The sequence below is a fragment of the Petaurus breviceps genome, unplaced genomic scaffold (genome assembly GCF_028583685.1).
Source record: "Petaurus breviceps papuanus isolate PSGF00001 unplaced genomic scaffold, PetGlider_PUasm1.0 551, whole genome shotgun sequence".
Taxonomy (NCBI): domain Eukaryota; kingdom Metazoa; phylum Chordata; class Mammalia; order Diprotodontia; family Petauridae; genus Petaurus; species Petaurus breviceps.
The window spans coordinates 2831269-2853439 of record NW_027186372.1 but is presented as its reverse complement, the minus strand read 5'-3'; the positions used below and the strand labels follow the sequence as shown (position 1 = coordinate 2853439).

At 41.6% G+C, this 22171-nt stretch overlaps 1 protein-coding gene across 1 annotated transcript in view; it reads right to left on the bottom strand.

Annotated features, from left to right (window-relative positions):
* The window catches only part of ABLIM3 (actin binding LIM protein family member 3), a 171417-nt gene that overhangs the window by 21765 nt on the left and 127481 nt on the right, over positions 1-22171 (bottom strand). Inside the window, exons 9-14 of the mRNA XM_069102334.1 lie at positions 18151-18222; positions 16696-16851; positions 10809-10838; positions 10104-10233; positions 6930-7028; positions 5364-5414 (exon numbers count right to left, since the gene is read on the bottom strand). Of these exons, the coding sequence (XP_068958435.1) occupies positions 5364-5414; positions 6930-7028; positions 10104-10233; positions 10809-10838; positions 16696-16851; positions 18151-18222 (538 nt within the window). The remainder of the gene's footprint in view (positions 1-5363; positions 5415-6929; positions 7029-10103; positions 10234-10808; positions 10839-16695; positions 16852-18150; positions 18223-22171) is intronic.

The window sequence follows — 22171 nt, the reverse complement described above, 5'->3', positions numbered from 1 at the left end:
GTGTGTGTGTGTGTGTGTGTGTGTGTGTGTGTGTGTGTGTGTGTGTGTGATCTCTCTAATCAAAGGCTAGAGGAAATCTTATTGCCACAAGATGAATGAAGGCCTTACATAGTCTGAAGCTGTTCAAGCATCGCCCTCTGAACATCCCCAGCCCTAGCCTCCTGCAAATGACATCAGGACAAGAGATGAAGGAAGATAGATATGGACAGTTACTCTCTGTTTCACCTCTGACTAGGGCTAAAAATGGTACCCAAGTGTCAGCCTTCTTTTCTAATATATATTCCCATTTCTATTCTAAATCTGACATCCCATGTTCTGGGTCCTTCTACCTCTGACATTCTACGTTCTAGGTCCCTTATAGCTCTGGCTTTCTAGGTACTCCATTCCTTTCTCACATTTTATGTTCTAAAGGCTCTTCAAATTCTGACATTCTATGCTATATGGTCCTTTCCAACTCCGACAATTCTACTTTCTAAGGTCCCTTCTGATCCCATATTCTAAGGTCCCTCCTATTTCTACGATCCTAACTGGTTTCTAGCTAAAGACTAACATATGGATAAAACCATGGAATCGATGATAGGTGTAGTTACTTACAACCCAAGTGGTTCAGTAGAGGTCGGGGGTGGTGTCATGCAAGCCAGGGCAGATCAAAGCCAATGGAAAAAACAAAACAAATACAAGAGACATCATTACCATTACAGAACAGAGAACACTACAAAGAAACTGAGACTGCTTAGACCAGGAGCCACCAACATGCTAAGCACTGATCCTTGCACCCCAAGCCTCCAGATAACCCTCCTGCCTCAGTTTATAGCCCAAATCTTCACCCTCATCATATTTTCCCTCCCCAATATTAGGGTCATTCTATCAACCTACCCTATGACCTTTTACTTTGTTCTAAAGCTGGATTGAGTATCTTTGGTTCTATTTCTCAGTTTGGGGGCTGATACAGTCTAGGTCCCCTCCCTGCAAAGGATGGATAGGGATGGTGGAGACATGTAGACAGAAATAGCTAAAATGACTGATGAGTCCATTAAGTGTAGCCAGAAGCATCCAACCTACTTCTGACTGGTATATTCAAAGGTGATCTCGGTCTACTTACATTGGATTGGTTCATTTGTAAAATACTCAAAGTCTTTTTGTCTACCTCAGTATAAAACTTCACAGACTCTGCCTGCTCTGGGCCACACAGAATCACTCTGCATAATTCTGTGCAGGGCTAGTTGCCTGTGTTTATGTGTATGGCTTCATTTCCTTGGACTAGAAACAACCTTGGGATCTGGGTGACTTGGTCAGGGTCTACGTTTTCTCAATATTTTTTATCCATAAAGTTGATTTATATATTTTCATCAAATCCTATGAGACTGTACTATACAGAGGGTTTTGTGAATTACTGTGGAAAAAAAAATCACTTGGTGGCCAACCTCTTGGTCATGAGTCTCTCTACATTTATCTAGACTGGTCCTTAAATAGCAGACACACAATTCATCACCTTATTTATGTATCCCTGTATAACATATTTGTAATAATACTATGTAACATATAGTAATAATAATACTATGTAACATATTTGTAATAATGTTATAGTTATTATGTAGCATGTCCCAAAGGTCTTAGTGTAGTATTAAGCTTTAACAATTTCAAAAGTCAAGATGCTAAAAATCTATAAAAATATCATTTGAAAGTCATTTAAATTTCTTTTATAGTTTTGTGAATTTTGAATCATACATTTTTAATTTTATTTTAACTGGGTAGGCATTATTATTATTATACCTTATTATTCTGTAGGGTGTATATGTTACTATGGGACACTTTCTGAATAAAAGTTTCACAGATTGGTGTATCAACAGATGAAGTCCCTTGGCCTGACCACCTCAGTCACTGGATTTATCTCCATTAGTCTTTTTATTGTAGGGTCATTTCAAGACTGTCATGTATACATCAAAATTTCATCCTTTGGATGATCTTAAAGCTAGGGTTACAAGCGTAATCCTTTCAGTCCCTGAATAATAGCTGACGAAAGTTTTTACAAAGTTTGAAAATTGACTAGAGTCATGTATAGCACAAGATGATGATTATCTTGAATTTTAATAAGAAATATTTCAATATTAAAAAAATTAAGTAATTAACCTTTCAAGTATGATGTTTTTTTTCTAAGCTTATAGTATTTATATTTAATGAAATTATTAAAACTGCACTAAGGTTTTTGGGGTACCTTGTATATTTATAGATGATAATATTACTATTAATAATAACTCACATTCAAATAGCACCTGACCCATATTTGATTCTTATAATAACTCAAAGCAGGTAAGTGCAAATACTTTTTCTGTTTTTGTCTTTTTTTTAGGGGGGAGGCAGGGCAATTGGGGTTAAGTGACTTGCCCAAGGTCACACAGCTAGTAAGTGTTAAGTGTCTGAGGCCAGATTTGAACTTGACACCATGGCTCTATTCACTTCACCACCTAGCTGCCCCAAATACTTTTAATCCTCATTTTGTAGAATGAGGCTCCTGAGAGAAAAGAAGTGACTTAGCTGGGGTCACATAGCCAGTAAGTCACAGAATAACAGAAATTTAGAGTTGGAAGTAACCTCATCTAATTCAACTCTAACCTGAAGAGGAATATCTTTTCAACCTCCCTGACAATTTGACTATAAAACAAAACAAACAAAAAAACCCAAAACAAAACCCCAAACATGTTGATATTTGTATATGTAGTGTTTTAGGGTTTACGAAGTATTCCCCTCACAAAAACTCATGTGAATTAGATCCTGAAAGCACAACTACTATTATTACAGTTTTATGGAATGGGAAATTGCAGCATAGAGTAGTTGATTTACATTACAGTGACAGGATTTGAACCAGTTTTTTGAATCCTGGAACAATACTTTTCTTATTAGACCTAACTACTTCCTATAAGGTGTCTTTTGAAGAACGCTAGTGCCCAGGAGTCCCTTATTTCTGAGGACTTTAGACATCTAACCATAAATTCTACCCATTATACAGGGAAAGTCTGCAGTGTTCACCTTCTCATGTTCCATTTTTAAAGTTTCTGCCAACCATACCCTGACATACAGCTGTGCTGCCCAGCCTTCCCAAAGGAAAGACCCGTAATGGAAGGCCAGGTCTTCCACAGAGATTTGCCTTTTCACAGGGAAAGAGAAAATTTAGGCTTCAAACCAGTGCTGGAGACTTCAGAGAAGTCCCCTTAGCTCTCCTGAAGTCACACACTATTTCCCCTATTGTTTCCAAATGTCAACAGGGAAGAACCACATTGGGATCACAGGATTTAGAGCTAGGTAGGATATTAGAGGTCATCTGGGCAAGGGGTTATTAACCGTTTTTTGCATGTGTCACGGACCCCTTTGGCTGTCTAGTGAAGTCTGTGGGGTCCTCAGAATAATGTTTTTGAATACTTGAAAGAAATACATTTTTTAGAGATTAGTGAAAATAGAGGTTTAATTTTTTTCCCCTCATCCAAATTCTGGAATCACCTAAAATCTAACTATGGATTACAGATAGAGAATACTTGATCTAGTCTTTCTGCTCATTTTATGGATGAGGAAACTGAGTACCAGAAAGGAAAAGTGATTGGCGGGTCATGCAGATAATAGATAGCAGAGCAGGGATTCAAGCCTAGCACCCCTACTTCAGGACTATCTACTAAGCTGCCTTTGAGTCATTCCCTTTCTTGGACTATAGACCTTCTGAGGCATTTTGGGTAATTGTTTGAGCTCCAGCTAGAAGTTAATCACTCCCTATTACACAAAAGAAGCCAGATAGAATGTAAGCTCCCTGAAGCCAGGGAATTCCTTTGTTTTTGTCTTTCTGCCTTTACCACCCATTTCTGTACCTGGCACATAATAGGCACTTCTAAATGCTTGTTGATTGATACCAGTCATTAAGTGTTAGAATTTGAATTCTAATTTGGATCTCCTGGCTCCAGGTCCAGTACTCTTCACTAAAGAACACTAATTCACCAATAACAATATTTGTAAGTTATTAAATATTTCAGAGCTTTCCTGGCTCTATGTATGTGAAATATTCCACTCCTCCATAACTATTTCTGTGGTCATTTCACCTGCCTTAGCTTTATTCATAAAGCTACCACCCTAGTTTAGGCCTTCATTGCAGCTCATTGGATAAACTGAATAGCCTCCCAGTTGGTATCTCAGCTTCAATCTCTCCCCTCTCCAAGCTATTCTCCATACGGCTGCTAAATTTGTATTCCTAAAACACAGGTCTGATGCTGTCTCTCCTCTACCGCAAAAAACTTCAATGGCTCCCTATTGATAAAAATTGTTGTTTACTTGTTTCAGTCATGTCTTCATGACCCCATTTGGGGTTTTCTTGGCAAAGATACTGGAATGGTTTGCTTTTCTTTCTTCAGTTCATTTTACACATGAGGAAACTGAGGCAAACAGAGTTAAGTAACTTGTTCAGAATCACACTTCTAGTAAAGTGTCTGAGACTAGGTTTGAATTCAGGAAGAAGAATCTTCCTGACTCCAGGCCTTAACCTGGTATATAAAATACTTCCCAATCTGGTTTCCAACTAGCTTTTTCTGCCTTATTTCACAGTATCCCCCTTCACATTAGCTATTTTCCACTCAAACTGGCCAACTGTCTCAACACGCCATCTCTAATTTCTATGTTTTTTATATATCCATGTGTGGAATGAGGCATCTTCTTCTCAGAAACCTTTGCTTCCTTCAAGATTAGCAATTAGACAGTGCAATGGATAAGGTACTGACTAGACCTGAGTTCAAATACTGCTTTAGGTTCATTCTAGCTATCCAAGTCATGTGATCTCCCGTCTTCAGTTTCCTCATCGATAATATTGGAGGTAACAACAATATCTACTTCAGAGTGTTGTTGCGAGAATCCAAATGACATAACATTTCCTTTGCAAACCTTAAAGTACTATATAAATGCTCATTAGTATTAGTATGAAGGTTTAGTTCAAGGTTTACTTCAATAAGGCCTTCCCTTTCTCTCCCAGTTTTAAGTGTTCTCCCTTTAAATATTTGTCTGTCTGTCTGTCTATCTATCTATTGTCATGCCCCCTCCCCTAGGGCAGAGACTCGGTTTTGTTCTGTTTTTTGACTTCTGTATCCCCATTACTATAACACTTCACCTTACACACAGTAAGCACTTATTGTGTCTGCTTTGAATTGAATTTAAGGTGTTTTATAAACCTTAAAGCAAGCTATAAATATGCATAATTTTTATTTGGAGGAAGGGGCATTAGTGCAAATTTCCTTGCCTCCCCACACCATCTTCTCAAACCATAATTGAATTGAATATTCTTTAGCTACCCCTCTAGAAACCTTTCTAATCCACTGGCTTCCCAAAGACCATACCATGTCTTTTGTAGATGGGGGGCTTCCGGTAGATGTTGCTTTCTCCAGCAGCTGCCCATTGATGAAGGTAGAGGTGATGAGAAAGGAGAAAAGGAGGAAAAGGTCAAAGGAAGAAGCACAAGTCAATCTGTCTGAACAGAGAGAAGATTTACCTGATCTAAGGGTCTGAACTGAGGGTCCACCATCTCCCGCTCTTGGGGAGACTTCTTACAAAATCCAATCCCCAACCTCATCTCAAGTAGCAATCAAATAAGGAGGGACATGGTGGGGGTGGGGAGGGGGAGAGGATAGGAGGAGCCATGGGTTCATCAGAGCATGTCAGACTGGTGGTGGAACATACCACAGGCCCTGGAGGGTGGAGATGGAGTGAGCATGCATAGCATGAACCCCATGCAGAATGAACGCATTGGTTAAGATACCCGCTGCCCCTTTCCTGAGCCCACAGCTCATTCTGCTCTAGGACCCTGTATTCTGGGCTTGTCACTAACATCTCATTCCTGCTCCACCCCATGCGGTCCTCCAGTGTGGATTCTGGAGTAGTGGAGCGGTATGGATTTGATGGGACTGGGTAGGGTCCCAGGGAGAATAAGGAGGGATAGGCCTACTGGTGTGCTGGAAAATGTTTGATAACTGGCTCTGAAAATGTGACTCACTTTAAGTTTGATTATTGACACATTGTCCATCACTTTCTTTAAGTCTAATCTCTAGCCAATCAACAGAGTGATACGTCAAATCCTGATTTATGGTGTTTGCCAATTCCTGAGGTTTAGATTCACTGAAAATTTAACAAGAGGCTCTGGCGAGCTGGTCAAAGTTGTTTCTAGCACACCCCTCGATAGGCTCATCCCAAGTTCTGAGATGGAGAAGGGGAGCCATGTGGTTAGTGAGCGAGGTTACTCTGGAGCTCTTAGTGGAGCTGTCCAAGCTGAACTAAGAAGCTCGTCCAAGGCCACTGGGTGCCAAGCTTCATGGAAATGTCAACCTGGAGAAGGACAGCAACCAGTGGGAGGCCGAGCTTCTTAGAGCTGGAAGGGACTTCACAGGGCTTCAAGTCTAACCCCCCACCTAGGCATCTCTCTGTGGCATTCATGACCCTCAGCTTAAGTTCTTCCTGTCCCAGGTTACTGCCTACTGAGATACCTGTTCCATGATACAACAGCTCTCCTTGTCAGGAGATTTTTCATATTGAGCTGAAAACTCCCTTGCTACAGGTGATTCCTATTGCTGTTCTCTCTGCCCTCTAGGGTCCACAGAATACTTTTTTCATAGGACATCCCTTCAGATGATCAGTGATCTCTGTCCCCTAAATCTTCTCTTCTCTTGGCTAGACATTCCCAATTGCTTTAGCTATTCCTGTTATATGTGCTAAGAGTGAAGACTGAGACTGAGTGTCTGTCACATATGAGTTTAAAGGGAAAGAATAGGGAAGGGTATAGGTAATCCCCAGGCCTGATTAAGGGAAAGAGGGCCTCGTTGGCTGGGCAGAGGTACTGCCAGGTACACACGGAATCTCATGAAGACCCCACCGAGCATGCACACGGGCCAGGGCTTCCGCAGCCCGCCTACCTGGAACATGAAAGTGCTTGGGAGCTTGGTAAGAGGTTGGAGTGGAGGACCTCACGTCTAACTGGCTATGGTAGGGTGAGCTCCGCCCACTCTCTGCACCTGGAGGGCAGAGGCCCAGGAGAGCCACAGGGGTCACAGAAGAAGAGAGAGGCACAGAGAGAACGGAATAGGCATTAAGTCAGCAGGTGGTTAGATAAGCCGTGAACTGGTGGGGGGAAGTGTGGTCATGGTGACACAGAAATGGTGAGGACATTCCTTGGAGAGCAAACAAAGGCATTTCGATTTCCCAAGTCTAGCTGCAGAGCAGGAAAGCATGATCTCTCTCCCATGCATGTTGTCCAGGGAAACAGGTCTGACTGTTTCCGTGTACAGGCCGATGATCCTAGCCATGCTCTTGACGGGATAGCCATCAACTGTGAGATGTGATTTGTAGCCCTGTCCCTTTGAACTCTAACCCTATCCCCTCGATTGCCAACCTCACCTCCACCTCCACCCCTACCTCCCATCCCTAGACTCTTTAATTCCAAATGGATGCAGGTCTGCGACCAGGCTACATTTGTAATTTATTTGAATAATATTGTTGCAGATGACAAACTGCATCAGTCCCTGAATGAAGGAGGGTCAAATGACCCAGGCAATGAGACAGTCAGGATCCCAAGAAACCTGAAAGTGGTGTGTGTGTCCTCAAATAGCTGAAAGTGTACTGTAGATTTTAAAAGAGATTAATAGATATAGGTCCAGGAAACAGGAGTCTGGATAGAGGGATCTGGGAAAATGAGTAGGGATCAGGGAAAGAGAACAGATTTCTGGGAAAGAAAACAGGGTCCAGGGAAAGAGAACTGGTCTTTCAGGTCAAAAGGAATGTTGGTCTGAGGTTCTGGGCTCACAGCCTCTGGTCATGCCCCTAAAGTTCTGACCAGAGTCCCATGAACAGTCTGGAGGGACATTTAGCTTAGGTCTAGACAGATATATATTTTGCTTATGAGCCATTCAATTGCTGCACTTGGCAGATTAATTTCTTGTAACACTGAGTATGCTTATCCCCAGGTATTACAGACAATAGACTTGGCTTCCCCCCTCGAATCCAGTTTGTATTAAACCTGAATGTAGTCTATTAATCATTGAATCTCAGAATCAAGAAGGATCTTAGAAGATATTCACTTGAGCCCCAAACTGAGGAGGGATCCCCTCCAACATGATTAGCAGGTGGTTATCCAGTCTCTACTCGAAGACCTTCAGGAAGCATATTACCTTGGGAAGCAGCCCATTCCACTGTGGGGAAATTCTAATTGTTAGGAGATTTTCCTAATGTTGAATCGTAAAATTCTTTCCTTTAAATTATTCCACAATCCTCCCAGTTTTTTGTCCCTTTGGATCAAACAAAAACAAATTCCTCTTTATATGGAAGCCTTTCAAATATTTAAAGACAGTAGTCATGTATTCCATTTATGGTTCTCTTCTTCAGAATAGAAATTCTCAGTTCTTTCCAGAGTGTACCTAGATATTTTTTTTCTTTCCCAATAGGTATAATTTTATGGCAATGTTCTATATATTGGGGGTGATCTGTACTTCAAGACAAATACTGCAAAGATCTGAGATTTCATCAACATGAGCAATCCAACATGGCAGCCCCCTCCACACTTAAGAAGATAGTTCTTCTGAGTTGCACTGGTTGAAAATAAATCATCCCATGGTGACCAAACTTTTGAAGATGAGACATGCTGCACTTAACTAGGCTGGTTCTAGGTAGAGAGATGGTCCATTGCCAGGCCCATCCTTGAAACCTCCTTAGGTTAGTGGGACATTCCAGAGCTTGTGACACATTTCCCCAGCCTTTGAGAGCCTTGAACGTCCTCCATGCCTTTGTGGAGGAGGACCTAGGTGGTGGACCCAGACTGACACAGTATATAAAGTATCACTCAAGAGTCCACAGGTTCATATCTCTAGAGCTGGAAGAGGCCCTCTAGGCAGGTCATTTATTCTAACCCCCTCATTTTATGAATGAGAAAACTGAAGCCCAAAGAACTTAAGTGACTTGTCCAACAGTAAGCAGTAGAGCTAGGATTCAGACTTAGGTCCTGTGACTACAAGCTCAACATTCCAACCAACTTTAGTGTTCTGTCCCCTGTAGCCAGTGCTCACCTACATTTTTTCCCCGTTACTGATAAACCCTATTACGAAGTATACTTGGGCCAGACAAGGGCAAATGGGCAGGTACTTGGATCATCAGGATACTTGGTCCTGGTGGTGAAGCTTTTGGGGGATAGGGCCAATGAGGCTTCCAACTGTCTAGAGGTCAAGTGAAGAATGAAAGTGTCAATCTGGGCGTAAGAATACAGTGAGAGAAAACATGATGCTACACTGGATTTATAATTAGAGTACTTGCTACATACTAGATAAGTGATCTTGGGCAAGTCACTACCTCTCTCTAGGCTTCAGTTTCCCTCTCTGTAGAATAAAGGAGTTGGATTAGATGAGTCGAAGTTTCGTTTAATTTCTATACTCCATGCCCAAGAAATTCAAGACAAATTTTTCCCAATTTCCCAATTCCCAATGAGATCTAAGCCTTCCGAGGGCCCTCAGTTTTCAGCAGATCCTCCCTGGGGTTAGGAAGACTCACAGGATTCACTCCAAACCATGGACCTAAAAGAGTTCATTTAATCCTCATTTTATAGCTAGGGAAACTAAGAGCCAGAGAGAATTATGAGCTTCCCCCAGGTCATCTAGCAAGCCTGACATGATTCAAACCTACATGCTCTGACTTTCAGGGCAAAGACCTTTCCATCCAGTGAGATCAGGTTTAAACTGCCAAGTTATTTTAAACATAGAAGCATCCTTCCTTCCAACTACCAAGAACCTCAAAATACAAAGCTGTGAATGAAATTAGCAGAGGCCCAGGAAGAAATTCATTGTAGGCAGCCTGCCTAGTCTGGTCTAGGCATTTTCTGAAGCTCACCACCTCTGTCTCAGGGCCTTATCCATCTCTTTTTTTTTTTTTTTTTGCCTTTTTGGAGGGCAATTGGGGTTAAGTAACTTGCCCAAGGTTACACGGCTAGTTTTTTTGTGTGGGTATTAAGTGTCTGAGGTTGGAACCGAACTCGGGTCCTCCTGACTCCAGAGCCGGCGCTTTACTCACTGCGCCACCTAGCTGCCCCATGGCCTTATCCATCTTACCTGAGCGGTAATAATGGTGGGGTGAGCGGGGAAAGGTAGGAGACATGCCCTGACGGCTGTAAGTTGGAGAATCTATGTATCCTGGGCTGGAGGCACGACGCTGCCGGAGATCTAGACTCTCAAAGATGTCCTACAGAGAGAGGAGAAGAGTTATTATCTGGAGGTCTGAACAAAAAGGGGACACCCGCACCCATGGGGGGGGGTGCTTTGGCCAATGATCCAACCCAGTTGGGAAACAGGGAAGAACATACTCCCTAGATCCAAGCTCTTCTTCAGGGTCCCAATCAGGACAAAAGTTACCCAGAGTTTATCACCCACAGGGCGGTGGCACAAGGTCTTCCTTGCTCACTCACGGGCATCTGTGAGGGTATGAAATGGGACCCTGGTGGCCTTCTTTCTAAAACAACTGCTGGTCTCTTGAGTCGGTGACCATAGCAAAATGGGATTGTGCTAGTGAGTCCTGAAGTTGAAATAGTCTATATTCATCTGGTGAGAATGGGAGTGTTAGGGAACCCATAAGTCATTGACCTTCTCCACCCTGCTCCCACCCCAGCTTGGGGCAGGTAGGGAAGAAGAGCGGAACGTCTTTGACCTGGGCAGGAGTCGCAGCTCCACTTTTTGGTATGGGAAGGATGATGGAGCTGTTCTTCCCTTAAGGGTTTTATATAGAGAGAGTCAAGTCGTTCCTGCAGGTTATGGAATTACCTGGGAATATGGCGATAAGGTTCCCATCGACTTAAGAGAAGTGCAGTTAATATATATCCAGGCAGCAAAGAGAAGAAGAAAGAGAAACGTGAATGGAGTATAATGTGATTATGTGACTCAGAGAAGAAAGTGCCTTTTTCTTTCTCCAGAGTTTATCTATCCTTCCTAGGAAGCATCTTCCTTAGGAGGTTAGGGTTCCAAGCCTCTGAGGAATCTCTTTTGCATGACATTCAAGGCCAAACTGGTTTCCAGCCAAACTGCCCAACCATTATTTCACATGGCTTTCCTTCACACCCTACATTCCTGCCAAGATGATTTATCTGTTTATTCTCCAACATCATCTCCTTTTTCTCTTCTGACTCTGTACCCAAGCCCTTCCTCATACCCAGAATATATTCTTTCTTCATGTGCTACTGAAATCCTTCCTTCAAGGCCCATCTTGTGCATTACCTCTTTTATAAAGTCTTTCCTGATTCCCCCAACTGAAAGTATTCTCTTCCTCCTTAAATTTTCTAAGAATATTTTGCGTGGATCTTTTCTTTGCCCAAATATCACATTCTGCCTTGTATTATACACATTTGTGTACGTGTGTCATTCCCTGTAGTAGACTGTATGCTTCTGAGGGTAGGCACTACTCTATGCCACTTTTCATCTTTGTAATCCCTTTGCAAATGAACATAGAGCCCTATACATGATAGATGCTTAACAAATATTTGTTGGATTGGACTGAATCAAATCAGATCATATTTACCGTATACATGTACCTCACCTCACTAGATTGTAAGCTCTGTGAATGGCACAGAAGCTGTGCCAGTTTTTTCCCCCTTTGTATCTCCAGTTTAGCCTAGTACAAAACCTTGTACATACTTCAGATACATCAGCAGCAGGTTGGCCCGTCACACCACTGGTAATTAATATTTGGGGAACTGAATTGAAATGTCTGAGAGGAGCCTCTGTGAATGATGCTGGAGTGTTCTCTGGCTCTAACTAGTGTAATATAGTGGATGTGGTGCTGGACCTGGATTAAGAAATGGGAAGGACCTTTTAAGATCTTAAATCCAACCCGGTCATTTTATATACGAAGACACTGAGCCCTAGAGATGTTTAGCTGCTTGATATTCTGCAAGAGGTTGTGTGTGTTTCTTAGAGCCAGGATTTGAACTCATATCTTTTAACTTCAGCCTTTTCTTGCCACTGTGCTATGTTGATTTGTTTCCTTGGGTTTATTAACAAATCGATGCTTCATTTGGGGAGACAAACATCAGTCCATTCCTGAATGTGCCTTCTGACTGATCATCAGGTCTCCCCTAGCCCCTCTTCAATCACAGACCACTCACAGGGTAGCTTAAAGTCTCCTAAGAGGACACATAGCTTCTTCTGTGATATACAGGCCATTTTAGCATAAAGATGGTCACTTTGGGGGATTCCCTTATGTATGAAGTTTCCCTTCATGCTCTAGGAATCACTGTGCAATGAATGAGATATCTGGGTCCAAAGGCAAACTGCCCCAAGTTGCCAAGGCTTAGCTTTTTGGTTTCCTAGTTAGGGAAATTAATCAGTCTTTGGTGGGCCATCTTGGGCTAGGTACTGCTTGCTTTAGCCAGTCTACTCTGGAGACTTCCTAAGACCTCAGACTGAAGGCCTACCATCTCCCTTGATATACAGTGGTCCTTTCTGCTCAAAACATGAGTCTTAGTAGGCTGGGGATGTTAGATTTTTTTCTGTATGGGATCACTTTATTTTTTTTTTTACTTTATCGAATGCTTTATTAACTTCTAGGTTACATCATTCATTTACGCAAGATTTTGAGTTACAAATTTTCTCCCAGTTTTCCCTATCCACCGCCCCAAAATAGCTATTCCACAGGATATCCCCTCCTCCAATCTGCTCTCTCCCTTATCTTCCCCCATACTCCCTCTGACTTTCCAGTAGAGCATGGTGGATCTCCATGCCCCAGTGCCTGTATATCTTATTTCCCAGTTACATGTAAAATAATATTAATAATACTATATATTTTTAAACATTTGATTTTAAAACTTTGAATTCCAGATTCATTCTCTTGCTCCCTTGTCCCCCACCCTTACTGGGAATATAAGCAGTTCAATATAGGTTGTACATGTGTAGCTATGCAAAACATTTCCATAGTGAATATATTGTAAAAGACTGACTATATTTCCCCCCCTCCTATCCCACCTCCCACTTGTTCTAGTCTCTATTTTAATCCTGTCCCTTTTCAAAAGTGGGTGCTTCCAACTTCCCTCCCCCCAGCCTGCCCTCCCTTCCATCATCCCCCCTCTCATCCCCTCCCCCCCCACTCTCCTGTAGGGTGAGATACCCTATTTAGTGTATATGTCATTTATATGGGGTCACTTTACACTGATCAGTCAAGCTCCCAACTCCAGGGGATACTCAGACTCCTTACAGAGGGCCACCCAATTCAGGACAGAATGGGAATCATGGGATCATATCATCTTAGAATACAGAGCTGGAAGATACCTTAGGGATCATAAAGTCCAACTGCCCATTTTGCAAATGAAGAAAACTGAGGTCCAGCAAGGTTAATGATTTGTCCATAATTCTACATGTAGTAAATAGAACCAGCAGGTATATGTGTGTATGTATAGAATATATATACACACATACATGTATTTATGTGTATACATATATACATGATATAATATATAACACAAAATAATATTACTATATATATATATATATATATATCCTTTAACTCCAATACCAGTACTTACTCATGGTATCTATGACAAGTGGTCATTTGGTCTTTACTTGAATACCTCCAGGGGCAGGGAACTCACTTCCATTTTTAGATAGCTTTAATTGATAGGAAGAGGCATCATGGTGGACTGGACAGAATATTGGCTTTGGCATCAGGAAAGTCCAAGTTTGAATTTTGCCTTATACATTGCTGTTGGTGTATCTCTAATCAGATCATTTAACCTCTCTGGGTATTCGTTTCCTCATCTATAAAATGAGTTGCATGGACTCAATGACCTCTGAAGTCTCTTCCAGCTATAAATCAATAATTCTATGATCCTTCTATTAGCTCCCTGAAAATTCCATCCAGAGGTTCCAGTTTTGTGCTCAAGGGCCCACCAGAATGCTAATTCTTCTACATAATACCTCAAAGAGTGTCCAAGAGTCTGACTTAACCTGGTTACCAGGTTATCCCTGTGAGGGATCCATTTTCTCATCTTTCAAGGCAGGGACATTGTGTGTCCTGCCATTTCAGACATTCTAGCTATGTCTCCAGTGAGAGAGAGCCATTAGCCTGAGAAATCCTTGCCCCTTTTCTCTTTCTCTCTCCTCATTCTGACTTCACTCCACCTCATCCCTAGAGTTAGTTGCCTTTCCTTAATGTAAAGTCAAATTTGCTCATAGCAGAAGTCCTGTTACTCTGGGCACTCTTGGTTGGTTGGCTTCTTCTGCAGAAACGTCCAGGACCCCTAGAGGCAGCATTTGCAATAGACTGAGACAGGAAGAAATGCGAAAGGTCTAGAAAGGCTGCCTGGAGCCGGGGTGTACAAGGGCTTTAAATGCCAAGCTGAGAAATGTGTGTTGTACCTAAACTACCAGGGATCTCTTAATCGCCAAATCGAATGCTTCCCCTGCCCCCTCAGTTCTGATCCTTCTTGATGTCTTTGCAGCATTTGACACTTTTGACTTCCTTCTGCTCTTGGGGAGGTTTTGTTTTTAATTGTGTGACCTCTCATGTCCTTCAGACACTTCTTCCCCCCAGTTATCTTCTTAGATTCTTCTCAGTCGCCCTGCTGGCTGTTTATCTATGCTACCTGCACTGAAGGAGGGCATCTTGCAAAGCTCTGTCTTGGGCTTCTTCTCTTTTTGCTCTCCAGCACTTCTTAAACTGTGGGTCATGATCCCATATGGGGTCAAGCAAAATTTGGCAACAGTAAAAGTTTCTAAATGTGCAACAACCAAAAGTTAACCAAAAATCAAACGTGTAATGAATCTGAGGTGTTTCCGACAGCGCTTGCCTGTGTTGTTGCATGGAGCACCTTCACTGTAGTCTTGGTTCTGAACACAAGCATGCACACCCTGTACTGTGTATGCCTCGGGACATGCAACACCAACAAAGGGGCAATGAGGGGAAAAAGCTTAAGGAGTCCTGCTCGAGCTATGTTACTTGGTGATCTCATCAGTTCTGCAGGAGTGAATTATCTTCTTCACACAGATGATTCCGAGATCCTAATTTCTTCACTCAGCTACAGTTGTGGCATCTTGAACGGGATATCTCAAACTCAACAAGTCCAAAAGAGAAATAATCTTTCCCCCCCAGCCTTCTTCCCTTGTGAACTTTTATACTGTTGTCAAGGGTGCCGCCATTCTCCCAGTTAGCCCAGTGTGTCTTCAACACCTCACTCTTACCCTACATATGGAATCTGTTAGAAAGCCTTGTGTTTCTACCCTCATAGCACCTGGTTCATACATGCATTCCCTTCTCTCTACTTACAGTCACACTGCTTCATACTAGGTCATCACCACCTCCTGCTGGAACATTGCAATAGCTTGGTCTTCCGTCCTCTTTGCCCACTCCAATCCATCCTCATTCAGCTGCCAAGGTGATTTTTCTAAAGCTTAGCTCTGACCATGTCGTCTTCACCCTTGCCCCCATGATAACCAGTGACTTTCTATGACCTCCAAGAGCAAACACAAACCTCTCTGTTTGTCATTTTAAATTCTCAGTAATCTGGCCCCTTCTTATCCTTTCAATATTCATCCACTTCACTTTCTTCCATGCACTCTATGAACTAGCTCTGCTGGACTATTTACAGTTCCTCTAGCACGATCTTTTATTTCCCATCTCCATACCTCTACTCTGACTGTGCATGGAATCACTCCTTCCTTACCTCCACCTCTTAGTTTGCCCAACTCTCTTCAGGACTTCGCTCAAAGTCCACGTTCTGAGTGTTACATCACCTCAAATATTCAAAAAACAATATTTTTACTTATTTATTTCATTAAATTCATTTATTTTACAAATTATGGCTATATTGTAAAATAATGTTCATTCATTCATTCATTCATTTATGAGGCACCAGCCTTAGCTATATCACGTCCCTGTTAAAAAATCTTCATTGGTTCCCCATTGCCTCTAGAGTAAAATATAAACTTAGTCTGCCATTTAGAGCTCTCCTCAATCTGGCTCCTATGATTTTATTTTCTGTTCTGACAGGATCTTTCATGAACTCTAGCATCCAGCCAAACTGAGCTACTAGCTATTTCCTAAATTTACTATTCATTCTGTTCTCTGTGCGCTGCCTGTCTCCTAGGCTGTCCCATGCTGTTTCTCATGCTGGAGTGAACTCCTTCATTTCTGCTCCTCAGAACCTTTGTCTTCCTTCCAGGCTCGGTTCAAGTGGGTGTTATGTCCTATGGAGAGTTGTTTCTGATCCTCCCAGTCATTAATGCCCTCTCCCTCCTAAAATTATCTTTTATTTATTTGTCTATTTACCTGTTGTGTGTCTCCCCCCACTTAGGAGAATGTGAACTCATTGAGGGTAGAAATTGTTTTGTAATTGTGACTGTCACTGTACTTAGTAGGTGACTGATAATATTTATTACTATTTTTTAATTAAAGTGATTTGTCCAAGGTCACACTCACATAGACTGTGGCAGAATGACAACTGAAACCCAGGTTTGCTGGTTCCCAGTCTCTTGTACTTTCTGGTGTGCATTGCTGTCCCAGTTCAGATCACAGGAGCATAAGAGTTAACATTACTAAGGTACTAAGTAGCAGAATTGGGATTTGAGCCCACAATCTCGGTCTCCAAATCCAATGTGCTTTCCACTACACCATCAGATCCTAATGATCCCTCCCTACCCCCACAGAATAGGTGAGATGCAGTACCTCCCCATAGCTATATCTCTCCAGCATCTCATCGGAGGTGTATCTGGGATAGGGTTCATAGGAAATGAGATCTGGGCGCTGGACCTCATAGATAGCCTTAATCTTGGGAAGAGCTGCCAGGTCTTTGTAATTAAGGATCTCATTATCCACTTTGGCCTGGGGAGAGGGAGAGACAGAGACAGGAAAAAAGCAGGAAGGTAAAAGGAAAGGCAAGTGCTTACGGTAGAGAGGAAGCGAGGGTTGCGGTTCACACTGAAGTCCTGAAAGAAAAAGGCAGGGCATATTTCCAACTATGGACTCCTCAGAGGTAGAAGAGGAGGGTTGAAAAAAAAAGAAGGGAGGGTTGAGCAGAATTCCAGAGTTCCAGAGCTGGACATATAGACATGACTTTAGAATGCAGAAAGTCAGAGCTGGAAGGGACTTTGGGACAGAACAGGGAATCACGAATGAGGAAATTAAGTCTTAAGACTGCAGATGAAGCATATTTCCATCCTCTTAGCAGAGAGGTGTAGACCTTCTAGATGCAGAATGAGGAAGACATTTTCACGTATGTCCAGTGTATTGACTTGTTTACACTATCGTCATTTATTATAGGGGAGTGTTCTTTGCTAGGAGGAAGGGGATATGCTGTTAGAAAATGACAATGATGATCCAAAAGAAATATTATCATATAAACTTTAAAAAAAGAATCTAAGCCTCAAGGGGGTAATTGCTCCTGGGAAAGAGAGCAGGCAAATGTATATTTGGGGATGAAGGATGCTCACATTCTAGAAATTGAATTTCAGAGATTCCCCTAGGGCCTGTTAGAGTTTATTACCTTCAAGCCCACTGGCTGGGTCCCTCTATCCCATCTATCACAAGTTTGGACTCCCATGAGCCCCTAGAAAAATTGAATAGCCGCAAGAATACAAGATGACAGACAAGTTTCTTGGGAGGACTTTGTAGTGATACTCTATCCTACCTTGTGTCATCTTGTCCCCTGGTATGGCCCCCACTTCTGTAGCCTATCCCCAAACCTCATTTTTTTCTTCTCCTAAATATTCTTAACCAAAGAATCATGATTTAGAGCTAAAAGGAACTTTAGGGATTACATAGTCCAACTCCCTCATTTTACCGATTGAAAAATTGAGGCTCAGAGACAGGAAATGATTTGCCCAACATTAGACTTATAAGCTCCTTCAGCATAGGAACTTTGTATGCCCAGAGCAGAGCACATAGTGAGCACTCAATAAATGCCTACTGATGGATTCATTTGTTAACAGTAAGTTTATCTCTTCCTGGCCTTTGTGGGGTATATGAATTTGCCCTCTTGCCAATGATATTGTCATTGTCCTCAACCTACCCCCCAGCTTGGAATCCTCTTTGCCTCCATTCTCTCTCTTTTGAACACTTAAACAAAAGCCCTGGGGGACACAGAGGGGTTGGCTGGAAGTCACATCTAGAAGGGATACATACACAGATGACTCTGTTGGGGGACCCAATGCTGGAGCCAGGTGGAGAGATGGAAGTCTCAGAGGTCCTCCTGTGCTGTGTGGAGAAGAGAGAAGAATGAGGGCTTTTGAATTCATAGCATATTGATCAATGGTCTTCAAAGTGGGACACCATGATATGATCCCAAGAGTTGCATGATCAACTAGCTGGAGGGTGGCATGATAGGCTGTACCTCATCCCATAGCGACATTCCCTCAGTTTTCCAGGAGCGTGCTGCTAACTATTTAACCAAGGATTCTCTGAAAACAGGACACACTTTGGGGTTACTCTGCATTATCAATATTTTCTTCATCACTTTCTTAACTCTAGACAGTCAACAAGACAATAAAGCAAGCCCCAATTTGTAGCATTTGTCAATTTCCAAGGTGGAAATGTTTACATGGAAATTTTAAAAATTGGCTCTCACTCGCCAATACAAGCTGACTCTGGCAAAGCCTTGCTCTCCTCCCTCATAGTGCAAGCTCCCATCCTTTCCCTTTCTGCCTTTGTAGGTCTCTCGGGGCAATTATATTCCAACCTGCCCAGGCACCTGCAACAGCACCTGTACTATTGGCAAACCACATCTTCATCTGCCTTCCATTCCTCAACCACATACACATCCTTTCCCTCATCACCTTATTAGATGCAGCAGGTGTCCCCTGGTGCCCTCTGTACTATGGGGCAGAGACTGATGAGCAAGACCCTCTTCTCCACCCCTTTTCATATTTGGTGAGAAGACTGCATAAGACGATAGGTAGTCTGCATCACAGATCTCATTACATTATCTCTGTCCTGAAATCCACCCCTCTTATTAACTTCCCTTTTTATTGTTCAAGGCATCATCATCTTTCCAGTCACCCAGGTTCAAAATCTGTGTCTCTGTGGAGACCTCTCTCTCACTCACTCCACACATGTAATAATTTGCTAAAATTTGTTGTTTCTTGTTCAGCTATATCTGACTTTTTAATACCCCATTTGGGCTTTTTTTTTTTTGCAAAGCAATTTGCCATTTCCTTCTCTAGCCTATTGTATAGATGAGGAAACTGAAGCAAACCAGGTTAAATGACTTGCCCAGGGTCACACAACTAGTAAGTGTCTGAGTCTTAATTTGAACTCAGGTATTCCTGACTCCAAGACTGGTACTATATTCACTGTACCACTTACATCCACAAAATCTCTGTCATCTTTCCTTTTCTCTCTATTCACAAAGTAACCACTTGAGTTCAAACCCTGCATCACCTCTTGCCTGAACTATTGCAAGAGCCTCTGAATTGGTCTCTTTGATTCATCTTTTCCCACTCCAATCAGTCTCCACACAATGGTGGAAATGACTTTTCTAAAGCCTAGATCTTTTCATATCACTTCTTTACTCAATAAACTTCAGTGGTTCCCTATTGATTCTAGGTTCAAATATAATTTCATCTCTATTGAATCATTTTAAAATTTCTGGTTTTTGTGTTTTATAATGCACATAATTATTATTGTAGTAATACATTCATATAACTTGTAAAGAAATAAATTTACATAACTAAGAATATACTCAAGAATACTTGGAGACTATTACTCTAGATTCCTAGCACCTGAAGGTTCTGGCTTGTCCAAGCTGAAATTTTTCAGAAAATCAGATATTACTAAAAATCCTATGGAGCCAGCTTTATATTTTTCTTGCATTTTCCTACCAATTAACAATGACTTATCAATATCTGATCCCTGTCCTTATCAATATCTAAATATGAATGAGTTAAAATGAAAGGATCTAAATCCCACTCAGCAGAATTTAGATTTGTGTTCTTAATTTATCATTGGACCCTTAAGGCCTTCCTTATGTTAACAAAAAGATCAAATGACTTACTCATTGGGAGTTACCCTTATAATCTCTGATACATTAATGATACATTAATTCTATCCAGCAGCAGAAAGAACTCAAAGACTGGTAACTTTGAAATCTGGTTTGGGATCCTAGATCTGCAATATATTAGCTATAGAATCTTGGCCAAGTCCCTTCCCCTCCCTGAGTTTCAATTTACTCATTTCTGAAATGGGGATAATAATACTAGCATTACCTACCTCACAGGGTTGATTGGAGAATAAAAGGAGAGAATGAACAGTGCTTTGTAAATTCTAAAACACCAGCAAGAGTCTTCATTTTTATCATCATCATCATCATCAATCATCACCACCATCATCACCATCACCAACACCACCACCATCCCCACCATTAATTAGTTAATACGTATTCCCTAGCTGCGCATATAATGAATATATCGAATTTTATTAAATCTGATGGTAATTCTACACTTTACTCATTTCTCATCATATATTTAATATTTTTCAAAAGCCTGGAATCTAATCAATAAAGGTACTTCCTACAGATCATAATCCCTTCACACATGAACAAATGACTTCAGAAGTTATTGTGAACCAAAGGATTTTTTGTTAGGTTGCCAAACCTCTGGTGGTGAGCCAGGTAGCAGGTAAAATTAGCTAACCTCTCCCTCAGACAATAGACACATGATTCATGGCTAGGGCTGTCTAACCTCGTAGAATCTCCTAGAGTTTGAACACTATCGGCACAGGCACTTCAAAAGCCCAGGAGGGTTACTTCCATACGTTGATGGGACATTGGAAGGGTTTTTTTTTTTTGCCTTTTTTTTTGATGTTGTTGTTTTGTTTTAGTGGAAATCTTTTTTTGAATATATCTCAATGCTTCTAGGATTTGTGATTTCACTGATATGGATGCTTCTTCCATTGATAGGAACAGCAGCCCTCGCCATGAATTAATGAGTGTCATGATGAGTTTTTGTGGCCCAAAGCCTGAATTTCCTGTTGGATTACCTCCTGATGATAGGCTTCTCTGGGTCTAGATAGTATGGTCATTGGATAAGAGACACGTGATTTGTCAGTAGGTCTCTGCAACTTGGAATCAACTACATACTACAATTTGTTTTCTACTGGCAAGGCCTTCATGAGCTCTAATTCTACACCATGATGAGGTACATATATACACATATATGTATACATACATAGATACACATATATGAGGTACATATATACACTGATATGTGTGTACATATAACATATTTTGCAAATCTTAGAGTATTACACAAATATTAATTATGATTAAATACTAGCCAGGTTGACTTGTGAAAATCAATAAACCTTTCTGTCTGAGTTTCTTCATCTATAAAATAAGGGTAATAATAGCATCTAACTCACAGAGTTGTTGGGGAATCAAATGAGTTGCTATCTGTAAAATGCTTTGCAAACTTTAAAGTGCTATACAATTATTACATACTTGTATGTAATATATGCCTATATATAAACTATGTATAATATCATTATTATTTAATGAAAGATTTTATGACATAAAAATCCCAAGATCTTCTTGGGTTATATCACTTATGTAAAGACATATAATATCATTACAATTTAGTGGAGGATTTTATGATATAAAACCCCAAAACATCTACTTGGAATGACTATAAGGATGGCTCATGAGCTGCCAGCAGTTTTCCAGTTTCCCAAGAACACCGTGGGTCTGGCAGCTGCTCCTCCAAGCAGGGAGATTGACAGGAAAAGATGGGCTCTGACTGGATAGCTATTGGGTAGATACTGGGACAACTGGTCCCCCACCAAGGCAGCATCTCAAGTATCCCCTGCCGTGGCTCCTCCGCGTAGAAGGGGAACTCAGAGGAGCTTGCCTGGAGCGCTCAGAGAAGAACACACGCCATGGGATTACAGGATGTGAGGCTGGCAGAGATCTTTGGGACCATCTAGTTGCATCCTCTCATTTTAGAAGAAGAAAAAGATCCAAAGAGGGGAAACATCATGAGGGAAGTAGAACTAGGATCAAAGGGTTCAAAGAAAAGTCCCCTGTCTCTAGATCCAGTCGTCTGCCTTGCCTCAGACTGCAAATTTCCTCTCATGGGCAGAACTGTGGTTGATTCTGAGATCAGCTACCCCTAACCCTATCCCCCAATATAGGCAGTAGATGGGACACTGTATA